We start from the raw sequence: 25,925 nt of genomic DNA on the forward strand, positions 1-25,925 counted from the left end.
CTTTAGTGCAAAAGCCTATGGCTTTGTTCCTTTGCGGCTAGCATTGTTCCTTTGCTGCTGATCACAAATTCCAGGATGAGACAGAGAGGAAATAGGTTGAAAAACAAAATGGACCTACACAAATCCAGGAGGAAAACTGCGGCCTACCTGAGCCACACCCATTGTCTCCTATACATTAAACAGCAAGCTGAAATTATCAATAAGTTGTAGATGATTTGACTGTTTAACTTACAGTTCTATTCCTTTACAGTTGTTACTTTAAACAAGTCCTCAATCATCACTTAATATCTGCATTGCACTTCACATTAATTACATAAGACTTCTAATTCACAGGAGTATACAGCTGCACCTCAAGTTTGTAGATCATAAAAACTTCCTTGCTAGTACCCCTTATGAATTATTTAATTAGTGAAATTATTCTACAGCATTTCTTTAAAAAGTTTCACACTTGTTATTCAACTTACTCCAGGGAAATTAAAAGAAATGGGGCTGACTCTTATAATGGATGCCTCAGCACTTACACTAGATAAATAATATCTGCTGTCAGCTGTAAGGATCTTAAAGGAGTTACGGTTACCTGAATCCGGTTACTAGTGCAGGTGGAGTCCTATTATAAAAGTCTACCAAATCAGTACAAAACTGGGTATCTCACTTGATTTTTCAAGACGGCTAGCATAAGAAGCAAAAACTATGACAGGTGCAATTTCACCAATCTCAAGAGTATGTTGCGTGGGTAGTACTAAGAGTCACAGAATCCCCAAAGTGCAGAAGAGGCCATTCGAACCACTGAGTCTGTGCCGAGTCTCTGACAGACTATCATACCCTGGCCTCCAGTCTGAAAATTTTCCCCTCCGCCTGTCTTCTTTGAGATAGCCAGTTACTTATCCAATCAGCCAAATTTCCCTCTATCCCACACTTCCTTACTTTCTTCATGAGCCTACCATGGGGAACCTTGTCAAACGTCTTACGAAAATCCATGTTTACGACATCAAATGCTCGACCTTCATCCATACACTTAGTTACCTACTCAAAGAATTCAATCAAATTTGTGTGGCAAGACTTACCCTTCACGAATCTGTGTTGACTATCCCAGATTAAGCTACAACTTTCCAAATGGCCATAAATCCTATCCCTCAGGATCTTTTCCATTAACTTACCGACTACTGAAGTAAGACTGACCAGTCTATAATTATCAGGGACATTGCTATTTCCTTTCTTGAACAGAGGAACAACATTCGCCATTCTCCAATCCTCTGGCACTATTGCAGTGGACAGTGAGGACCCGAAGATTAAAGCCAAAGGCTCTGCAAACTCCTCCCTTGCCTCCCAATGAGTCCTAGGATATATCCCACATGGCCCAGGGGATTATCAGCCCTCAGGTTTTTCAAAAGGTTTTTCAGAGCATCTACCTCCTTTAGCCTATCAGCCTGTATCACACACTCATCCTCAATAACATAGCCCCTCTCCTTGGTGAGCACTGAAGAGCACTGTGTTGCATTGTTCTATGTTCTAATCCATCTAAATTTAGACATCTTGGGACACCAAGGGGCAATTTAGCATGGCTGATCCACCTAATGTGCACATCTTTGGATTGTTTGCCCTAGCTCTGAAACGGTATTACTGCTCGAGTGATATGTCATTTTCGTAGCTAAGACAGCTAGCAATTTTGTCCTCAACAACAGCAGGAATTTTGTAGATAATGCACTATAATAGTATTAGTAAATCTTGTTTGTAAACGCACGTACTTACTCCATGGTTTACAGAATCCCCCTGGCTATCGGGTTCTTTATTTACAGAGTCTCTGGTCCATCGAGGTGGCTTCCAGCTTCTTTCTTGCGTTCCCCTGTTGTAATAGTACGTGCGTCCTGTTGCATCTTTATGCACCTCCCATTCACCGTGAATTTGCATGGGAGGGCTAGTGGGGGTTGGCGGCGTATTAGCTAGAGTTATTTTCAAATCCTGCAAATTTGCATACACTGGAGATTCTGGTCTTGCAGGTGGAATGATCTGCAAAAATAAAAAGCAATATCTATTACTAAAGAATATTTGAAAACGTGACTGAACACATTGACGAAGGAAGAGCGGTGGATGTGGTTTACATGGACTTCAGCAAGGCATTTGATAAGGTCCCCCACGCAAGACTTCCTGAGAAGGTGAGAGGGCACAGCATCCAAGGGGCTTTGGCCTTGTGGATCTAGAACTGGCTTGCCTGCAGAAGGCAGAGAGTGGTTGTGGATGGGTCTTTTTCTGCATGGAGGTCAGTCACCAGTGGAGTGCCCCAGGGATCTGTTCTAGGACCCTTGCTGTTTGTCATTTTCATAAATGACCTGGATGAGGAAGTGGAGGAATGGGTTAGTAAGTTCGCCGACGGTGCGAAAGTTGGTGGTGTTGTGGATAGTCTGGAGGGATGTCAGAAGTTGCAACGTGACACAGATAGGATGCAAGACTGGGCAGAGAAGTGGCAGATGGACTTCAACGCGGATAAATGTGTAGTGGTCCATTTTGGCAGGAACAATGGGATGCAGGAGTACAATATCAAGGGTAGGAGCAGAAGGATCTTGGGGTCCGGGTCCATAGGACTCTTAAATCAATCTCGCAGGTGGAGGACGTGGTCAAGAAGGCGTATGGTGTACTGGCCTTCATTAATCGAGGGATTGAGTTTAGGAGTCAGGAGGAAATGCTGCAACTTTATAAAACCCTTGTCAGACCCCACTTGGAGTACTGTGCGCAGTTCTGGTCACCTCACAGGACGTGGAAGCTATTGAGAGGGTGCAGAAGAGATTTACAAGCATGTTGCCTGGATTGGGAAGCATGCCTTATGAAGATAGGTTGAGGGAGCCAGGTCTCTTCTCCCTGGAGAGGTGAAGGTTGAGAGGCAAACTGATAGAGGTTTATAAAATGTTGAGAGGAATAGATAGGGTGGATTCTCAGAGGCTATTTCCCAAGGCTGAAATGGTCGCTACAAGAGGACACAGGTTTAAGGTACCGGGAAGCAAGTACAGAGGAGATGTTAGGGTAAGTTTTTCACTGAGGGTAGTGAGTGAGTGGAATCGGCTGCCGTCAGTGGTGGTAGAGGCTATCTCGCTGGGGTCTTTTAAAAGACTTCTGGATGAGTACATGGGAGCCATGATCTTATTGAATGGCGGGGCAGGCTCGAGGGGCTGGATGGCCTACTCCTGCTCCTATTTCTTATGTTATGATTTAATGGGATTGGGAGTTACAGATAGTTCTATGGCTTGGTAGGTATGGATGTGATCGGCGCAACCTGTGGGCCGAAGGGCCTGTTTGTGCTGTAGTGTTCTATGTAATCGGAATATCTGTCCAGCTTGACAAATGATTTTATTTGTATCTAGAATATAGGAATTGGAGAAAAACAGACTTTCAATTATGCCGTAGCCCTTAAGTAACTTTCCTAGTCTCAATATCACTTCAATACCATCAACAGTATTGTAACCAAAGTAGCAAGTCACATTTCTCACTATATTAGAAATTTAAGTACCACCAGATAAGAAACATTGTCTAATATTTGTTTTATCTTCTGGTTGATGGTGTGGGTCCCATTTTTTCTGGCTCTGCTTAGGACCTCAATACAGTGAAGGACAATACATCTTCCCAGTCTGTGGCACTACACATCATTAATCCAGGCAAGGAACTACCAAACAACAACAAGCTTTACTGTGGATTTGCCCACTTCTCCGGTTGATCTTTTTTCAAAGCTTGTTTTACAGAAAAGCTATGAACATTGATTTTCTAGACCCCAATAAGCATGTGACACTAACTACAGATTTTGTCAAAATAACAGAGGTTAACTGTGCTCTCTGCCAGGCTCTCTCTCCCTTCCACTTGCCCATTTTCTTCCAGGTATGTACTTGGATATCAACCTTGAGCTGACAGAACACTGCCTGATTGATTTGTGACCTTGAGTTGTTCTAACAGACAACGAAGGCTGCTTATTTTTGTTCCAGGCAGTCACATATTTCTGCAACATTTTTGTTGAACCAGTCCTGGTGATGGCAATGTTTGAACCCAATGGTCTGGGCACAGGAATCTAGTACAGCTGGTTTTATTTTGGCCTTGGAGGGAGTGCAGAGGAGGTTTACTAGGCTGATACCGGAGTTGAGGGGGTTGAGCTATGAGGAGAGGCTGAATAAACTAGGCTTGTACTCGTTAGAGTTTAGAAGAATGAGGGGAGATCTCATTGAGACGTATAAGATGATGAATGGGATGGATAGGATAGAGGTGGAGAGACTCTTCCCGCTCAGAAAGGACAGTAGGACTGGGGGCACAGCCTCAAGATAAAGGGGGGGCGGTTTAGAATGGAGTTGAGGAGGAACTTCTTCACTCAAAGGGTGGTGAATCTCTGGAATTCTCTGCCCGTTGAAGTGGTGGAGGCTGCCTCGCTAAATATTTTTAAGACGCGGGTTGATGGGTTTTTGATAAGAGAGGGGATTAAGGGTTATGGGGAGAGGGCGGGAAAGTGGAACTGAGCCACGACAGATCAGCCATGATCTTATTGAATGGCGGGGCAGGCTCGAAGGGCTAGATGGCCTACTCCTGCTCCGAATTCTTATGTTCTTATGTTCTTCTCCTCAGATTGGGCTGGATTTGTGAACATTTTCAAGACTGCAGCTGGAATACCATATTGAGGTCCTAACCAGAAATACTGATCATCTTCATCTTGGTTCTCACAATGCCTCGATGCTGGATGGGTGTACATCGCCAATGATGATCTGTTCAGCAGGCATCATGCCCTCGTGTGGATCAAGTGATGCAGACATCATTTAGATCTTTGACTCGAATAGTGACATAATTTATGACTTAACAGTGCTTTGATCAAGGATACCACAGTGTGCCTTTGTATTTGTCCTTCTGGTGTTTATTATAACAAGGTCACGCTGAGCATTCTTTGTTAGCGACAGGATGCTGTTTCAACAGGCTTTCTCCACCCAGATTTTCCCCAGCAGTTCTGCTCCAGGCATCAGTCACGTCAACCATGACATTAAAAGGACCCCAAAAAGATGATATTTTCTTCTTTTGGGATGGCAGTGAAGATTTCACCAAGGACAGGATAGGACTTTTCCTTAACATTTTCATCCAAGTTGAGGGACGGGGCAAAAACAGTGGCATATTAATTATGGCAGAGCTATAGGGGAAGTTTCATTTCTCAATTGGGCAGTGCAGCCAAGATCTGATTCCAGATGGCAAAACCAACTCTGCAAACGTGAGTGTCATTATTAACCTTTCTTTTCCTTTCCAGACCATGGTGCATTTTCCTGCTTGTTCTATCCCCCAGCCTCACCAAAAATGCATGAGTCGCTGAGGGAAAAATGTCAATTTCAACTTGATAATTCACGTGATATCATGAACAGGTCTTCTTTCCATATAGTCCCTCGCAAGGTTATTCATGAATGCTCTAACAGTCCCCATTTGCAAAATTTGAAGAAGTTTACTTTGACCGTGGAGATGGTAATCCCACAGATCATGGTTCTCTAGCCCATACAATGGAATAGCAGCTGTATGTAGATCTGCAAAATGCATTACAGCAAGTCATTTTCAAAAGCATTTTCCACACATGACCTCCGCAAACTAGAAGAGCAAGAGAATCACCGCAAGTTCTCCTTTAAATGACACACAAAACTAACCTGAAATTTTATGACCATTCCTTCATTGTTGCTGGTCAAAATCTTGGAACTCCCTTCCCACCTACACTGAAGGAGTCCCTTCAGCACATAGAACATAACAGCCCCTTGATGTTGCGCCGACCAGTGGAATCAATCTAATGACCCTCTAACCTAAACTATTCCAATATTATCCATATGTCTATCCATTGACCATTTGAATGCCCTTAAAGTTGGCGAGCCCACAACTGCTGCAGGCAGGGCATTCCATGCCCTTACTACCCTCTGAGTAAAGAACCTACCTCTGACATCTGTCCTATATTTATCACCCCTCAATTTAAAGCTATGTCCCCTCGTGTTAGCCATCACCATCCGAGGAAAAAGGCTCTCACTATCCACCCCATCTAATCATCTTGTATGCCTCAATTAAGTCACCTCTTAACCTCCTTCTCTCTAACAAAAACAACCTCAAGTCCCTCAGCCTTCCCTCATAAGACCTTCCCACCATACCAGGCAACATCCTGGTAAATCTCCTCTGCACCCTTTCCAATGCTTCCATATCTTTCTTATAATGCAGCGACCAGAACTGTACACAATACTCCCAGTGCGGCCACACCAGAGTTTTGTACGGCTGCGGCATGATCTCATGGCTCCGAAACTCAATCCCTCTACCAATAAAAGCTAACACACCGTATGCCTTCTTAACAACCCTATCAACCTGAGTGCCAACTTTCATGGACCTATGCACATGTACACTGAAATCTCTCTGCTCATCCACACTACCAAGAGTCTTTCCATTAGCCCAGTACTCTCTAATCTTGTTACTCCTTCCAAAGTGAATCACCTATAAATATATAAAAAGGAAGAGGCTGACTAGGGTGAACGTTGGACCCTTCGAGGATGAGAGGGGGGACTTAGTGGTAGGGGATGGGGAAATAGCTGAGGCCTTGAATAACTTTTTTGTTTCGGTCTTCACGGAGGAGGGCGTGAATAATTTGCTGGGTGTTAGCGACGGAAAGATGGTAGGACGGGAGGGCCTGAATGACATTATTGTTACTAGAGAGGCAGTGCTCGAAAGACTGGAGGGACTGATTGTGGACAAGTCCACAGGACCGGATGGAATGCATCCAAGGGTTCTGAAAGAAGTGGCGGAGGTGATAGTGGACGCCTTGGTGATTATTTTCCAAACGTCGCTGGATTCCGGGGAAGTGCCGGAAGATTGGAAAACGGCTAATGTTACGCCGTTGTTTAAGAAGGATGGCAGGCAAAAGGCAGGGAATTATAGGCCGGTTAGTTTAACGTCTGTTGTAGGTAAAATGTTAGAATCCGTCATCAAGGAGAAAATAGCGAGGTATCTTGAGGAGAATTGTTTGATAGAGCAGACGCAGCACGGCTTCGTTAAGGGGAAGTCGTGTCTGACGAATTTATTGGAGTTCTATGAGGATGTGTCGAGGGCGGTGGATAGAGGAGAGCCGGTGGATGTGGTCTTTCTTGATTTTCAGAAGGCGTTTGATAAGGTGCCGCACAAGAGGTTATTACAGAAGGTCAGGGGGCATGGAGTTGGGGGTAGAGTGTTAGCGTGGATAGGGGATTGGCTATTAAATAGGAGGCAGAGAGTGGGGGTCAATGGGTGCTATTCGGATTGGCGGTTGATGACTAGTGGAGTGCCCCAGGGGTCAGTGCTGGGGCCTCAGCTATTTACCATTTATATAGATGATCTGGAGGAGGAACCGAGTGTATGGTGTCGAAATTTGCTGATGACACCAAGATTGGTGGAACGGCAAATTGTGTGGAGGGTGTGGAAAGTCTGCAGAAGGATCTAGATAGGCTGGGTGAATGGGCCAGGAGCTGGCAAATGGAATTTAATGTTGGCAAGTGTGAAGTTGTCCACTTTGGTAGGAATAATGGTAGGAAGGACTATTACTTACATGGCGAAACACTGCAGCATGCGACGGTGCAGAGGGACCTTGGGGTCCTTGTGCATGAGTCGCAAAAACCCAGCCTGCAGGTGCAACAGGTGGTCAGGAAGGCGAATGGGCTGCTGGCCTTCATAGCGAGGGGGATTGAATATAAAAGCAGGGAGGTCTTGCTGCAACTGTATAGGGCACTGGTGAGGCCGCAGCTGGAGTACTGTGTGCAGTTTTGGTCGCCGCACTTACGCAAGGATATTTTGGCCTTAGAGGGAGTGCAGAGGAGGTTTACTAGGCTGATGCCGGAGTTGAGGGGGTTGAGCTATGAGGAGAGAATGAATAAACTAGGCTTGTACTCGTTAGAGTTTTGAAGAATGAAGGGAGATCTCATTGAGACATATAAGATGATGAATAGGATGGATAGGATAGAGGTGGAGAGGCTCTTCCCGCTCAGAAAGGACAGTAGGACTAGGGGGCACAGCCTCAAGATAAAGGGGGGGCGGTTTAGAACTGAGTTGAGGAAGAACTTCTTCACTCAAAGGGTGGTGAATCTCTGGAATTCTCTGCCCGTTGAAGTGGTGGAGGCTGCCTCGCTAAATATATTTAAGACACGGGTTGATGGGTTTTTGATAAGTGAGGGGATTAAGGGTTATGGGGAGAGGGCGGGAAGGTGGAACTGAGACACGACAGATCAGCCATGATCTTATTGAATGGCGGGGCAGGCTCGAAGGGCTGGATGGCCTACTCCTGCTCCTATTTCTTATGTTCTTATGTTCTTACCTCACACTTTTCCGCATTAAACTCTATTTGCCACCTCTCAGCCCAGCTCTGCAGCTTATCTATGTCTCTCTGCAAACTGTAACATCCATCCACACTGTCTACAACTCCTCCGACTTTAGTGTCATCCACAAATTTACTAACCCATCCTTCTACACCCTCATCTAAGTCATTTATCAAAATGATAAACAGCAGTGGCCCCAAAACAGATCCCTGCGGTACACCACTAGTAACTGAACTCCAGGGTGAACGTTTCCCATCAACCACCACCCTGTCTTCTTTCAGCTAGTTAATTCCTGATCCAAACTGCTAAATCACCCTCACTCCCACGCATCCGTATTTTCTGCAGTAGCTTACCATGGGGAACCTTATCAAACACTTTACTGAAATCCATATATACCACATCAACTGCTTTACCCTCATCCACCTCTTTGGTCACCTTCTCAAAGAACTCAATAAGGTTTGTGAGGCACGAACTACCCTTCACAAAACCGTGTTGACTATCCCTACTCAAATTATTTTTCTCTAGATGATTATAAATCCTATCTCTTATATTCCTTTCCAAAACTTGGCCCACAACAGAAGTAAGGCTCACTGGTCTATAATTTCCAGCATGGTCTCTACTCCCCTTCTTGAACAAGGGGACAACATTTGCTATCCTCCAGTCTTCCGGCACTATACCAGTTGACAATGATGACATAAAGATCAAAGCCAAAGGCTCTGCAATCTCCTCCTTAGTCTCCCAGAGAATCCTAGGATAAATCCCATCCGGCCCAGGGGACTTACCTATTTTCACTTTCTAGAATTGCTAACATCTCCTCCTTACGTACCTCAATCCCGTCAAGTCTAAAAGCCTGTATCTCAGTATTCTTCACGACATTGACTTTTTCCTCCGTGAATACTGACGAAAAATATTCATTTAGTGCCTCTCCTATCTCTTCAGGCTCCACGCACAACTTCCCACTACTGTCCTTGACAGGCCCTAATCATTCTTTTATTCCTGGCATACCTATAGAAAGCTTTAAGGTTCTCCTTGATCCTACCTGCCAAAGACTTCTCATGTCTTCTTCTGGATCTTCTTAACTCTCTCTTTAGTTCTTTCCTGGCTAACTTGTAACTCCAACGCCGGCATCTCCACATCATAACTTGTAACTCTCCAGTGCCCTAATTGAGCCTTCATGTCTCACCTTTAAATAAATCTCCTTCTTCCTCTTCACAAGAGAGGACTGCAATGGTTCAAGAAGGCAACTCACCATTTTCTTAGAACATAGAACAGTATAGTACAGTACGGACCCTTGGGCCCTCACTGTTGTGCTGAGCTATGTTCAAACCCAAGATCAAGCTATCCCACTCCCCATCATTCTGGTGTGCTCCATGTGCCTATCCAATAACCACTTGAAAGTTCCTAAAATGTCTGACTCCGCTATCACAGCAGGCAGTGTATTCCACACCCCAACCACTCAGTGAAGAATTTACCTCAAACATCTGTCCTATATCTCACACCATGAGCCTTATGGTTATGCCCCCTAATAACAGCTACGCCCACCCGAGGAAATAGTCTCTGCACGCCCACTCTATCTATCCCCCTCATCATTTTATAAATCACTATTCAGTCACCTCTCATCTGACTCCGCTCTAAAGAGAAAAGCCCCAGCTCCCTCAACCTTTCTTCATAAGACCTACCCTCCAAACCAGGCAGCATCCTGGTAAATCTCCTCTGCACTCTCTCCAATGCTTCCACATCCTTCTTATAGTGAGGTGACCAGAACTGAACACAATATTCCAAATCTGGTCTCACCAACGTCTGGTATAATTGCAGCATAACCCCACGGCTCTTAAACTCAAACCCCCGTTAATAAACACTAACACATTATAAGCCTTCTTCACGGCTCTATCCACTTGAGTGGCAACCTTCAGAGATGTGAAATGAACCCCAAGATCTCTTTATTCCTCAGAACCCTGCCGTTGACCTTGTAATCTGCATTCAAGTTTGTCCTATTAAAATGAATCAGCTCGCACTCATCAGGGTTGAACTCCATTTACCACTTTTCGGCCCAGCTCTGCATTCTATCAATGTCTCTTTGCAGCCTACAAGAGCCCTCCACCAATCTTGATGTCATCAGCAAATTTACTAACCTACCCTTCAGCCCCCTCTTCCAAGTCATTGATAAAAATCACAAATAGCAGAGGACTCAGCACTGACGCCTGTGGTACACCGCTGGTAACTGGCCTCCAGTCTTCAAGGGCAATTAGATAGTCAACAAATGCTGGCTGTGCCAGCAACACACATCCCGTTAAAGAATTAAAAAAAACACGGTAGATATAAACTAAACTCTGCACTGCCACGACAACAGATTATAGCCCTGAACTTGTGGACATACTGAACTTTGAAGAAAGATTTGTTTTTAAAAAGCTAAGGGCATACAAGCCAAACTGGTTGAGACTGCAAAGTGACAATTTGCTGGAATTCCCATGTGGATTAGACTCAGTCTTGAAACAGAGACAGAGACACTTCAACAGAAGAAGCAATGCAAAAAAGAGATCATGGAAGCTGATTATCGTCTAGACCGAAACCATCCTGAGCGTTATATCCCAGACATGTTTTTGATCTTCCATTTCCAGGAATACACGGGGAACTGGGATAAAAGCCAACTGCAGATCTAATCAGGGCACATTGGTGCTGGGGTGTCACAGTACGTGACACAGAAAATAGAGGAGACATGTCAGTCACCCTTGCAAATGAAACTCTAATAGAAGAAAGCTCAGCAAAAGCCACAAGCTAAAGGAAACCTGAAAGCTTTCCAGCTACCCTAAAGAATCTAATGTCTCCGAACCAGCTGCAACTCTGGTCTGCTATTCTAGTTCTATTGTGCTAGTGTATGTTGTGAAAGGTCACCACCAAAGAACATTGATGATGTATCCTCATTGCTAGCAAGTTCTCACTCTGATTGTTGGAAGCGAATCAAATCTGTAAAACCATAGCTGAAGAGGAAGCTGAACAACTTCTTTCAGCTAACCCGCTGAAACAAGAATCTCCGAATAAGAATCTCTCAACTGCCGAAATCAGCAATACTGGATCCACGCATCTTAATGGCTACAATGTTTCACCGTTGCGTTTTTATTTTACTTTTAGTTTTAGACTCAAATTCTCATTTCTGATCTGTGTGCGTGTATGTTGCTTATTATTTTCTTGTGTTCAATAACTAATAAATTCACTCTCTCTTTAGCTCAAGAAAATCTGGTTAAATTGGCTCCTTTTAACACAAATACATTTGGACTTGGAGGCACCGACAAGGGAAGGGATCCTTTTTAAAATAACCTTGTTGCGACCAACTGAGGGGCTGAATAAAGACAGTTCTTCCCTCCTCACCTGGGAGCATAACCATTTGGGGTAGCTCATCCAGAATCAAATTGTGAGGTCCAATTCCTTCAAGTATTAACTCTTGTTGGAGACTAAGTGTAAGATTTCTAATCTTATTCTTTAAAAGTGCTTCCCTTTGTCTCTTTTTCTCCCCCCCTCCCTCAATCAAATCTCTTCCCTACTCTCTCTCTCTTTTTGTATTCGCCGATTCAAATTTGCACTTCATTCTCAGTCCTTGAACAGTTAATTTCAGTACCCTCCAATCCGATCTATTCAGAAAATATACAGATGCTTGCCCTTTTCACTTAGGTCCCAGATACATGCTGCTTCCTTTGCTGTGTTGTCATAAGTTCACACTTTCGGCAATATGACACAAAGAAGTGTAAAAACTAAATATGCAAGGGAAAGTCTAACCTCACGAGAGACACTGTTGGATGGGCTGCTATATCAATTTTGGCTCATAGGCATTACTTGGAAAGATTCAAGTCATGATTAATGTCAGAGGCTTTCCTACTTCCTGGCATTTCAGCCAATCTTTACTCAGTTGGTTGTACACAACAATGGAAGAGTCTGAGTAATTCAGAGGAATATGTATCTTTGTTAAGCCATAACCTGAACATTAACTGATAAGACACAAATTAGGTCACTTCTTTAAATATGATATAAAAAATCAAAATTATAACTCGCAAGTATTGTAATAACATTACAGCATCCCTGACATGTTATCAAACTGGGGGGGGGAGAAAAGAGAAGAGAGAGAGAGAGACAGAGACAGAGACACAAAGCATTCAGCCCATCAAGTACGTACAGACCACAATTCCCACCCAGGCCTTAACCCCATAACCCCACATATTTACCCTGCTAATCCCCCAGACACTAAGGGGCAATTCAGCATGGCCAATCTGACCCACACCTTTGAACTATGGGACGAATCGCAGCACTTGGAGGAAACGCATACAGACACAGGCAGTAGCTGCAAACTCCACACAGAGTGACCCAAAGCTAGATTTGAACCCGGGTCCTTGGTAGTGAGGCAGCAATGCAAACCACTGTGCCACTATGTCCTTCCAGAGGAACTTTTAATTTTCCAAAGCACAGAAAACCAAATGAAATTAGTAGAAAATGTATTTTATTCAATCAGCCTGCAATCTATAATTAGTCAACAGCCATTTCCTGAAGCAGATTGTCTTGGAAAAGGAACTGGCTCAGCAGAATGGCTGCAGTGAGCAAAACAGAACTCCAGTCTGACACCTCATTTGAACAGTTTGCCCAAATTGGTAAATGTAATAGTGTACACCATTTTAACTACAGATAATGATTAGGATTGCCTCCTAAGTTTATGGAGATGATTTTAAAATTGTATGTAATTTTCTGAACTTTGTTTGTTCATTAATTGCGTCACACTTTACAGATCTGCTTGGCTAATACCACAAAGTTCCTGATACAAGGATTAACCATTTATATAGTACCTTTAACATTATGTAAGCAACCCAAGGTATTCAGAGTGAAACCAAGCAAAAATTCCTAAGAAGCCAAAAGGGGAAAAAAAGGAGGAATGGTGATGAAAAGCTTGATTGAAGAGGTAGTTGTTAAGAGTGTCTTAAAAGAGGAGAGAAATAATGATGAAGGGGGACAAAGTTTCAGCGACGGATGAAGGCACAACCAGCAATGGCAGGACAACAGTGTCTGCTGAGAGTTAGACTTTCCCTTGCATATTCAGTTCTTATATTTATGTGTCTCATGTTGCTGAAAGTGAGCGAATGGCAATACAGTAAAGGAAACAGTGCATCTGGGACCAGAATGAAAAGGGCAAGCATCTGTATAACTTCTCAACAGATTGGATTGGAGGGTACTGAAATTAACTGTGCAAGAACTGGGAATGAAGTGCAAATTTGAATGGGTGAAAAGTACAAAAGAAAGAACAAAGTTGATAGAACACAGGCTTCTTGGAGGGTTGTAGGGCGGTTACAGTGATAGATAGGTGCAAAGCCATGGAGGGGATAGGAACATGAACGACATCTTCAGACTGATACATACAGTTTTCAAAAGAACATTAGGAAAGTTACATTTTTACAAGAATTCAGTTGCAGCATTAAAACCACACAACTAAAACTTCCTTTCCTGCTTCAATCAGCACTCTAAAGAACATACCCTTGATAACTTCAGTGACACAACACCAAATGTTGCAATGAAAATGTTTGGTTTATTTTCAGTTGAAAAAGTCAGGGGTGGGGGTGGTGATGCACAAACAGTTAAATTGCCCAAGTTTTTTTGTCAATCCATAGTGCAGTTATATTAGGTAATGCTCAAACAAAAGTACAAATGGGGGTCCAACTGATTAAAGTTTTAAATGAAATTAGTTTTTCAGTACTAGCATTTTACTAGTGTACCAAAATTGCTCAACAGTTCAAGAAACTGCCAGATAGCAAATCAACAGTTTATTGCCACACCAAATAAGCCGAAAACTGTTTTGTAATTCTAACATGACACTATCCGCAAAGAAAGCTGGATTAAAATCAACAATTTAGAATAAAAACAAGAGAGTGCTCAATAGTAGAAAATAAATACTGTGTCTCCTCTTACACATTTCAACACACTAAGACAAAATGATTGAATCATAGCACTTTGTTATGATCCCAGTTGATGTAACTGGATGGGAAAAGATTCCAGAATGGAACTCTGGCTCAAAAGACTAATTGTTACTTTTTTTAAAAAAGAAAATGTGGAGGAAGAGAGATACAGGATACACAGTTTTATGGTTAACATAACTTACAAAGCATATCTTAGGTTATGATGGTCTTAGTAACACAACATCCCTTTTAAATACAATGGAATGAATTTTACAGTCCTGCCTGCCACAGGAATCGAAGCGGGTAAGGGACAGACCATGTGAAGGTCCGTTAACCTCGAGCAGGGTTGTCTGGTTTCGGGACAAGCGAGGCCATGCATTCCCACCCACTGTGGCATAGATCTAGGGCTAGATCACAAGTCTAAAGACTTTTACTCCTTCCAGTGCGTCCAGGGGTCTCTCCACATTTACGAGTCAAATGCGTTGTGTTGACCCTTTGCGCTTCCCAGCTGCAAGGGATATTTCCTACTTTTCTTATGTCTACAATGCTTATTCACACTGACTACTACATCTTAGATATCTCTTCTTCCCACAGTTAAAACTGCTGAGTATTCGGTCACCATGATATCAGATCATGCACTCCACTCCAATAACCTGGCTCTTACGTCCAAAGCTAAAGGTCAGCTGCCATGGAGATTTAACACAACCTTACTCTGACAAAGATTTTTGTAAGTGCACCAGTGTAGATTTTTGTTTTAAAAAACAAATTAATCTAATTCCACCACCCCATCAGTACTATGGCAGACCCTCAGAACTGCCCTCAGAGGAAATTAATTTCTTTACAAGCATGTATTACTAAACAAAGAAAATTGAAACAGGAATTGGTGGACTCAACTTTACAAATAATACTCAAGGTACTTCCCACGATCTAGAGGGACCTGACAAAGGCGCCCTTTCTCTGCACGCCTTTTTGCCTGGTGATAGAACCCCTATCCATACTCAAAGTCATCGACACTGCTAAAGGGTATCCACCGAGCTGGTGCGGAAGGCCCTGTGTTCTTATATGCTGATGTCCTCCTATTATATAGTACCTAACCTATTGCCTGTATTGACAACATTATGAATATTCTCAGCACATCTGGCTCATTCTCTGGCTATAAATTGAATATCAGCAAAAATGACCGTTTTTCAATTAACTATTACTAAACAGAATCCCCCAAGTGTTTTCCTATTTTGTACATCTATTGTTGGTGTTTGCCAGATGGGTGCAAACATAAGACATTCTTTTGCAGCTCTTCATAAAACAAATTTTCAGACCTGGTCACCAAAATTAAAGTATTTACAGCACAGGCATAAGGAGCCAGCTAGCAGGCAGGATTCAATTTATGAACCTTCCATTCAGATTCTTGCTCCCTTTTCAATGCCTCCCTATCTTTTTATGGAAATTATCTTTTGTTTTTGTTAACATGCTGATTAACAGGGCTCACTCCTACAGCCCATGGAGCAATACTTCAGAGAGGGAAGTGGGATGGTGGACAAGCATTACTTAACCTCATGCACTATTACTGGCGGCCTACATTCCAAAGATTTTAATATGGTCTCACAATCCACATATGAATTAGTTTATTACAGAAGTGCGTTCCTGCTGCTTCATCCTCTCCTTTTGCCTTAATTTGTGCTCACTTTCCTTATCTCAAAGACAAAAAACAGCACAGCACAGGAAAAGGTCCTTCGGCCCACCAAGCCTGTGCCCATCATGCAAGCTAAGCTTGCAGGAAAGAAAGTTACATTTTCATTTCAAAATAGAAGAACAAAGTACAGCCAGGAATAGACTCTTCGGCCTTCCAAACCTGTGCCGATCATGACACCCTAATTAAACTAAAAAAATCTTCTGCCCTTAAAAGGTCTGTATCTCTCTATTCCCTCCCTATTCACATACCCATCCAGATGCCTCTTAAATGTTACTAATGTACCTGCTCCACCACCTCCTCTGGCAGCATGTTCCAGGCATCCACCACACTCTGCGTGAAAAACTTCCCTTGTACATCTCCTATGAAGCACGGCCGCCCCCCACCCACCCACCTTGAACCTGTGCTCTTGTAATTGACACTTGCACCCTAGGAAAAAGCCTCTTGCCCTCCACTCTGTCAATGTCTCTCAATTTTAATCACCCTCTAGCAGGTCTCCCCTCAGCCTCTGTCTTTCCAGTGAAATCAATTCTACTTGATTCAACCTCTCCTCATAGCCAATACCCTTGAGACCAAGCAACATCCTGGTCAACCTTCTTTGCACTCTCTGCAAAATACAAGCAGTTGTTGCCTGAAGAAAGCAGTCTCTTTCTGTCTTTCTCTCTAAAGGATTTCTAAAAGCTCTAAACCCAATACCAAGTTAAAGCAAGTATGCCTGTGTTTCGCTAACTAGTTATAAAGAGAGGTTTAAGTCTGTAAGAAAAACATTGCTTGATTGGAATGCATAGTGATGGCTAGCAGTTAAGAATTGTGTCTTGTTGTGTTTAATTGTTAAAAATTGTTAACAATTGTTTTAACAATTGTTCAATTGTTAAAAATTAAACTAATTTGTTATAATTAAACAGTTTATTTAATAAAGTGGTTTTTGTTTAAAAGTTTCGTAGTTTGTCAGTAGAATCACACCTGGAGTGAAACATCTTATCCTCACACTAATGACAAAATAGAAAATTGTTGGAGTCTAGCCTCACTTGGGGTATCTGATCTAGTACCTTAACAGAAATTGGGGGCTCTTTTCCAGGATCAAATACTATAAGACAATGGGTACTGGGGATCAGTAGCTTAAGGTTTCCTGAGTGTCAAAGAGGTCACTCAGAGTGGTTTACAAAGGGTGGTTAAAACAAAGCTTTTCGATTTGACAAGCAAGCTGCAGTTGACTGCATCCAAAAGGCTAAGGAAGGCAGAGATAGTTTCAGTGATAGCTCAACAATTAAAACTGCCAGAAACAAACAGTCTGCATTGGAATTGTCGAGAATTCAATTACAAATGGGACAGCTTGAATTAGAAGCACAAGGGAAAAAGAGAGAGTAGCTATTGCAGCAGAAAGAGGTAAGGCAAAGAAAAAGGATAGCCCTGGCAGAACAAAAGGAAAAAGAATAAGGCTCAGGGCAAACAAAAGAGAGAAGAGAGACCATTAGCACTTGAGGAAATGGAAAGAAAATTTCAACCTTAAATTGCAGAAATGCAAAAGGTTAAAACTGCAAGTAGAGGCAGAAATGACAGATGAATTTGAGTTAGTTCATGAATCAAGGTTTGGATTTCGACATCCATTTCAATTTGTCAGGAATAGAAACAGGGGAAAAAGAGAAATCCTCAGGTGGTCAAGACAAAAGGAGATAGTAATGGGGCTGGAAGAGAAATAAGAAACCTTAGATGTTCTCACTGAAATAAAGTCAGATGTACAAAGTCAGAGTGTTAGTGGCTTCAGAAAAGTACTGGGAAGGCAGACATAGTGAAACAGGATAAGCCAGAAAGGTTTGTAAAATTAACAAAGGAAATCATGGTTGAAACTAAAGAGGTGCAAAATAATGTACAACTTGTTCAGAGGTTAGTTGGTAGGCAAAGGCCAGGTCTCTTCAAAAAGTTTATGTAGCTACAGTTTACTCATGTATTTTGGATATAGTTCCTTTGTCAGGAGTGATATTTGGCTTTATTTTGATATTTTTCATTCTTACTAAAAAAAGCTGTCCACTGCAAATTTGAAGTTGATTTAGTGAAAAACTCAGCAGGTAGGTTTAAAGAAAAGTCTGAAACCTATGTTTTTCACTATCAATTATCACAAGCTAGGAAGAATTGGCAGTCTGGATAAAAGCCTTTGATGGGCTGGAATTTGTCCTGCAGGCTATATGTTCGACAACCCTGTGACCGGGTCATTAAAGTTTTTTTAAAAAACTGACAAAATAGTCCAAACTGAAAAGTTTGAATTGAAAACTCAAAGTAAGGGAGGAGGCAATGCAACATCCCAATAAGCTGCTTTCTACTGCACTTCATTATGTCTGGGAAAACAAATAAGAGATACAAAACCATTTTGGCCATGAATTTTCATTTCAAAGCAACACCCAAGTCTTCCTGGTTCCCCAGTCGTTTCCTTCACAACCACATCTCTTTGGCAATATGATTCCCATCACACTGGCATTTTGGGGAACCTATCTAGACGTATGTAAACAACGAGTACCAGAGGGTTACTGACAACTGAAGAAATGCAGCTAAACCTAATCTTGCCCACACTGAACATTCATGTATAGTTATATTTGGCCCAGCTTACTACCAACAAACTGAGTCTGTGGGGAGTACATTTTAAAAGATTGTTTTAAATAAGAAGTTATACTCCAGAATGATTAGTAACATTGAGACTTTAAAAATTACATCATAAAGCTTTTAAACATCTGGAAACTTAATAAAAACAAACACAAAACTGCCCTGTTAAGCATTAACCACGACAGAATAATTGATCAGTTCCAAGCAAATATACACACGATCAGCCTGTTTTATCGTAATTATGTGAGCAGGACAAAGTGGGGGTATTGAATTTCCTGGTTGTAATTAAGTATTCAGTGCATCTTACACTGGTGGCACAGTGGTTAGCATTACTGCCTCTCAGCAGCAAAGGCCTGGGTTCAATTCCCCGCTCGGGTAACTGTGGAATTTGCACATTCCCCATGTTTGCGTGGGCTTCCTCCTCTTGCTCCCACAGTCCAAAGATGTGTGGGTTAGGTGGACTGGCCATGCTAAATTGCCCCTTAGTGTCAGGGGAATTAGCAGGATAAATATTTGGGGTTGCAGGAATGGGGCCTGCATGGGACTGTGATCAGTAAACTCAATGGGTTGAATGGCCTCCTCTGCACTGTAGAGATTTTACGATAGCAAACAAAGGCTGTCTGTAGTACTGCCTTTCCTCAACACACCAGGTAAAGACTGAGGTAAACTGGGGAGGGTGAAAAACAAGACCTTAATGATCAGGACCCACTCAATTCCAGTCACAGAATACCTAGAGAACTACCTCAAAGGCCAGGAAGATAACAGTGACATGGAAGCCGATGCTGGACATTTAAGTGTATTTGCAAAGCTTCCCACAGCACCCCGACTAAAGCTATGGGTCTGGCATAGAAAGGTGGCTATATTTTTGGTCCTATAAAACAACCAACAGAAATCCAAAATGGAATATATCCAATACGCCCAAGGTTAAATCCTGGCTCTGGGCAGCCTGGATATTCCATCCTAATCTGAAAAAGAGTTCTTTGTAATCAGAACAGTATGCCATTGTAGTCAAGAAATGCTCAAAATTATTAAGAATAGACATTAACCAATCTCTCCATCATCGTAGTTCACAAGGAAATATGGTAGCTTTAGGGAGTCCAAACTCCATTCATAAAGGCCTGGCTATACACTCTCTTGTTCTCCCTTTGAACTCTAATTGCAGGCAATGACTAGTAGTATCCCGCTTAGATCAGTGCTTGGGCCTCAGCTATTCACAGTATATATTAATGATTTGAATGAAGAAACCTCAAGTAATATTTTCAAGTTTGCTGACAACACAAAACTTGGTTGGAATGTGAATGGTGAAGAGAATGTTAAGAAGTTTCAAGATTCAGACAAGTTGAGTGACTGGCCAAATACTTAGCAGATGCAGTACAATATGGATAGATGTGAAATTATCCGCTTCAGACAGAGTTTTATTTAATTGGTACCGATTGGGAAATGTTGACGTCCAAAAGCATCTGGATGTCCTAGTGCCAATCACTGAAAGCGAGCATGGACTGACAGCAAGCAGTCAGTAAGGTGAATAGTACGTTGGCCTTCATTGCAGAGGACTGCAGTACAGGAGCAAGGGTATTTTACTGTGACTATAGGGGGCCTTAATGAGATCACACCTGGAGTAGTGTATATAGCTTTGGTCAAAGGCAGTACAGTGAAGGTTCACCAGACTGCTTCCTGGGATGACAGGATTGTCAGACAAGACTAGACTGGGTTAACTCAGCTTGTGTTCACTAGAGATTAGAAGAATGAGAGGGAGTTTCATTGAAATGTGTGAATTTGACAGCATTTGACAGACTGGATGTAGGGATGCTGTTTCTTCTGAATGGAAAGGGTCCAGAACAATGATCACAGTCTCAGGATGCAAGGATACAGGCCATTTAGGACTGAGACGAGAACAAACTTCTTCACTCAGAGGATCATGAACTTATAGAATTCTCTACCATAGGAGGCTGTAGAGGCCAAATCACTGAATATATGTAAGGAGGAAACCAATTTCTAGACTCCAAGGTGTCAAGGGGCATGGGGAGAGGATCAGCCATTATCACACAATATTGGAGCAGGCTTAAAGGACCAAATGGCCGAGCCCTACTCCTATTTTCAATGTTTCCTTCAGGTACAGTACAGCCCTGCAATCCTGAGCACACTAAATTGCCTTAATTGATTTCATGAAGGCCTTCGCTTTCATCAGCAGAGGCAGGCTTTTTAAACTGTCACTGAAGATAAGCTGCCTTCTTGGAACTCCTGGGCATCATTTCTTTTTTCCACAACAACATGCACAGTTCTATTGTTTGCAATGGAGTAACATCAAATACTCAAGATCAGCAGCCTGACAAAGCACTTGTGTCCTGGCACCAATTCTCTTTGGTCTATTTTGCTCCATGCTGCTAGTGTACATTTTCAGTGACTCAACTGAGGGCATCTACCTGCATGCTAGAGCTTTTCTTTCATTCATTTAGAGGATGTGGGTGTCGCAGACTAGGCTAGCATTTATTGCCACCTTTCATTGCCTTTCACAAGGTAGTGCAAGATGCCATCTTGGAACACAGCTGTCCATTAGGTGCAAATATACCTACAGTGCTGTGAGGGAGGAAATTCCAGGATTTTGGCTCCGCGACAGTGAAGGAATTGCGATATATTTCCAAGTCAGGATGGAATGAGTGACTTGGAAGGGAACCTACAGGTGGCGGTGTTTTCAAGTATCTGCTGCCCTTGTCCTTCAAGTGGTAGTTGTGGATTTGGCACGTGCTGCCTAAGGAAACCTGGTGAGTTCCTGCAATGAATCTTACAGATGGTTCACACTGCTGCCAATGTTTATCAGTCATAAAGAGAGCGAATGTTTGTGCAAGGTGTAGCAGTCAAGCAAGGTCAACCCCCAGAATGTTGATGGGGAGAGATTCAGCCACTGAGTGTCAAGGGACAATGGCTAGATCCTCTCTTGTTGGAGATGGTCATTGCCTGGCAACTGTGGGGTAATGGCAAAGCTGACAGTAACCTTTCAACTGGCAAAACAGTACACCAAGACCAAACTACGTTGAGTTGCTGTTTACTAATGATGCTGTACTAGCATCCCATATTGAAGTTCACTTGCAGCAGCTTGTTGATCAGTTCTCCCATCCCTGCAAGAAATTCGGACTGACAATGTCAGGAAGACCAAAGTTAGGAGACAAGGTATAGGGACCTCATCTTTCATCAATTTCAGCAACCTCATTCTGAGAGTCAACAGCTTCATATACCTCGAATCAACAATTGTCTGCAACCTATCCTTTGATGCTCAAATCAGCATGAGAATCATCAGAGATACATGCACTATTATGTCAAAGGTGAGGGGTTGAGCAGGAACTCACAGCAAACTAACAAAGTACAAAGCTCCATGTGCACCAGGATTCCGTTCTCAGCACCGCCCTTTGCATTGTGAGAAACAAACAACTTGTTAAGTCTAGGGCAGCACAGTAGCCCAGTGGTTAGCACTGCTGGCTCACAGTGCCAGGGACCCGGGTTCAATTCCCAACTTGGGTCTGTGCAAAGTGTACACGTTCTGTTCGTGTCTGCATGGGTTTCTTCTGGGTGCTCTGGTTTCCTCCCCCAGTCCAAGACACGTGCTCGTTAGCTGCATTGGCCATGCTAAATTCTCCCTCAGTGTACCCAAAAAGCACCAGAGTATGGCGACCAGGGGATGTTCACAGTAATTTCACGGTAGTGTTAATGTAAGCCTACTTGTGACACTAATAAATTAAAAAGAAAAGCAACTGATCCTGAATCCATTGCCTCAGGTGAATATTAGGCATCACTGGCAGGACAGTGGCAAATATGGAGGTACACCAGCATGCACGGATGCCGACCAGGCTTGAGGTTAAGTCAGCAGCAACTCCAATGGCTGAATCATGCAAGCCATGTGGATGATGGCTGCAAGCCCAAAGACATGCAACATGGAGAGTTTGCAATTAGCATCAGACCAACAGGTCACCCACATCTGCAAAATTGTTAGGATACCTGAGCAGAAACCCAAAAGTATGTTGTGAAACCCAACTAGACCTCAACAGTTTTTCTTCCTTTGATAAGAGTGCAAGGAAAAGGTGTTTCATTCCCGGTGTGTTTCTATTAGCATTTATGAAAACACACTTTATTTAACAATACAATTTAACTCTCATGAATGAGTTAGCCTAACTTGTATTTGCTAATTTGACAGAGTTGCTGAATTCTGGACAATTACATAAGCTAGAAACAATAGTGACCTCAACATTAAGCCCTGGGCACTCTTGTAAAAAAAATGCTAATCCTTTCCTACCCTTTATTTAGTTTTTTTAAATCCATTCCAAGGGTTTATCATTATTCCTAATTGCCTTGAATTTAATTAATCAGCTTCTGGGCAGCGTTTTGTCAAAATCTTACAAGATCCAAAATTCTGCTGAACCTTTTGAACTACTTATTCTTCACTTGATCTAGAATTTACAACAATTTATGTTTAAATAGCATCTTTAATAAAGTACTTCAAGGCACTACACAAACGCATAATAAAACAAAATCTGTTACTGAGCCACATAAGGGATCTTTGGGTCAGATGCCAAAAAGCTTGTTAAGAGATATATTTAAGAGATGCATTAAAAAGAGGAAAGGGAGGTGGAGAGACAGGTGTAGGGAAGTAGTTCCAGAGTTTAGGTACTAGACAACTGAAATCATGGTTATCAATAGTGGAACGGTTAAAACAAAATCAGGAATTCTCAAGAGGCTAGAGTTAGATCGAGATACCTCAAGAAGCTTGTGGGGTCAGAGGAGATGATAGAGAGGGGCAATGCCACAGATTTGAAAACAAGGATAGCAATTTTAAAACTCAAGTCATTGCTTGCCCAGGAGCCAACACTGGTCAAGGTTGTGAACAGAGTGGTTTAGTCTCAGACAGTGGCGAGGGAGAGGAATGGAGTCAGCGTTTGGAGCTTACACTGAAAACAATTGCTTCTATCTTCTCAATATTTAAACCGGAGAACATTTCTGCTCATCTAGTATTGAGTTTTTGATAAGCATTCTGATAATTTAGCAACAGCGGAGGAATCAAAATAAGTGGTGCGTGGTAGAAATGAGTGTTGTCAGTGTATATAGAATCCCTACAGTGCAGAAGGAGGCCATTCAGCCCATCAAGTCTATACTGACTCTCCAACAGTGCATCCCATCCATGCCCTATCCCCATAATCTACACATCTTAATAAGAACATAAGAAGTAGGAGCAGGAGTAGGCCATCTAGCCCTTCGAGCCTGCCCCGCCATTCAATAAGATCATGGCTGATCTGTCGTGGCTCAGTTCCACTTTCCTGCCCTCTCCCCATAACCCTTAATCCCCTCTCTTATCAAGAACCCATCAACCCGCTTCTTAAAAATATTTAGCGAGGCAGCCTCCACCACTTCAACGGGCAGAGAATTCCAGAGATTCACCACCCTTTGAGTGAAGAAGTTCCTCCTCAACTCCGTTCTAAACCGCCTCCCCTTTATCTTGAGGCTGTGCCCCCTAGTCCTACTGTCTTTTTTGAGCGGGAAGAGTCTCTCCACCTCTATCCTATCCATCCCATTCATCATCTTATACGTCTCAATGAGATCTCCCCTCATTCTTCTAAACTCTAACGAGTACAAGCCTAGTTTATTCAGCCTCTCCTCATAGCTCAATCCCCTCAACTCTGGTATCAGCCTAGTAAACCTCCTCTGCACTCCCTCCAGGGCCAAAATATCCTTGCGCAGGTGCGGCGCCCAAAACTGCACACAGTACTCCAGCTGCGGCCTCACCAATGCCCTATACAGCTGCAGCAAGACCTCCCTACTTATATATTCAATCCCCCTCGCTATGAAGGCCAGCATCCCATTCGCCTTCCTGACCACCTGCTGCACCTGCAAGCTGGGTTTTTGCGACTCATGCACAAGGACCCCGAGGTCCCTCTGCACCGTCGCCTGCTGCAGTTTTTCGCCACGTAAGTAATAGTCCTTCCTACCATTCTTCCTACCAAAGTGGACCACCTCACACTTGCCAACATTAAATTCCATTTGCCATTTCCTGGCCCATTCGCCCAGCCTATCTAGATCCTTCTGCAGACTCTCCACACCCTCCACACAATTTGCCTTTCCCCCAATCTTGGTGTCATCAGCAAATTTTGACACCCTGCACTCGGTTCCCTCCTCCATGGCCAATGCCTCTAACCTGCACATCTCTGCACTGTGGGAGTAAACCCATGCAGTCATGGGGAGAACATGCAAACTTCACAGAGGCAAATAGTCACCCAAGGCCGGAACTGAACCCAAGTCCCCGGCCCTGTACTAGCTGCTGTGCCAGCGTGCCACCCCATGTGTGAAAACTAATGCAGTGTTTTTGGATGATGTTATCAAGTGGCAGCAAATAGATGAGAAATAAGGCGGCGTTAAAATATAAATCTTTTGGGAGACACAAACAGAAAGAGAAGCCACTGGAGGTCATACTTTGATGACTACTCGGTAGATAAGAATGTAGAAAGTCCATCCTAGTTGAAAGATAGTGGGTAGGCATGGAAAGAGGATCATGTGGTCAACTGTGTCAAAGGCTGCTGACTGGTTCAGAACAGCAAGGAGAGATAGTTCACCTTTGTCACTGTCTGATTGGATTTAATTTGGGACATTAATAAGAACAATTTTGGTACTGTGGTAATGGAGTGAAACTTGGTGCCAGCACTTTACATCAACAGTCAACTTATTATGTTATTGCAATAAACATGCACCAACTGCAAGCTGTAACGCAACAGGAAATTAAGCATTCTGCTATTTGTACTTTCTGCAAACGGACTACGCACCCCAGAAGTTAAAAGTAAAATAAAGTTTATTTATCAGTCATAAGTAAGGCATACATGAACATGACAACGAAGTTACTGTGAAATTTTCCTAGTCGCCACACTTCGACACCTGTTTAGGTCAATACACCTAACCAGCATGTCTTTCAGACTTTTGAGAAAACCGGAGCACCCAGAGGAAACACAAGCAGACATGGGGAGAACATGCAAACTCCACATAGACTGTGACCCAAGCCAGGAATTGGTCCCTGGTGTTGGGGGGTAGCAGTGCTAACCACTGCCACCACGCCGCCCCGGTTCCATAGTGACCTGTACAAACTTTGGCAATTTGATTAGATGGAGACAAGGAAATGATTTTTTTCTAAATATGTTTAAACGAGTTACCAGAGCTTCTCTACTTTTGAACAGGAGCGCTCGGCCATAAGTGGAGTGGAGGTGTCTATACTTAACTATCTGCATATTTTTGCTTTAAGTAGCTTTTTTTTGTTGAAATTCTTCTGTTTTCTTCATCTTTTTTTAAAAAAATTAAATTTTCCTTTTCTTTAACGGAGGTTCAAGAGGATAAATAAACTAAAACAGTTGACTACGCAGCAAAAACAAAAGCAGCATT

The 25,925-nt window shown here is 42.8% G+C and overlaps 1 protein-coding gene across 3 annotated transcripts in view; it reads right to left on the reverse strand.

The window, feature by feature from the left end:
• The window catches only part of arhgap12b (Rho GTPase activating protein 12b), a 220,588-nt gene that overhangs the window by 119,673 nt on the left and 74,990 nt on the right, over positions 1 to 25,925 (reverse strand). For all 3 annotated transcript variants that reach the window (XM_080212046.1, XM_080212037.1, XM_080212026.1), the window contains exon 3: positions 1,750 to 2,007. In XM_080212046.1, coding sequence (XP_080068172.1) covers positions 1,750 to 2,007 — 258 coding nt within the window. The remainder of the gene's footprint in view (positions 1 to 1,749; positions 2,008 to 25,925) is intronic.

The sequence above is a fragment of the Carcharhinus amblyrhynchos genome, chromosome 2, assembly GCF_965287045.1.
Source record: "Carcharhinus amblyrhynchos chromosome 2, sCarAmb.v2.hapA, whole genome shotgun sequence".
Taxonomy (NCBI): Eukaryota; Metazoa; Chordata; class Chondrichthyes; order Carcharhiniformes; family Carcharhinidae; genus Carcharhinus; species Carcharhinus amblyrhynchos.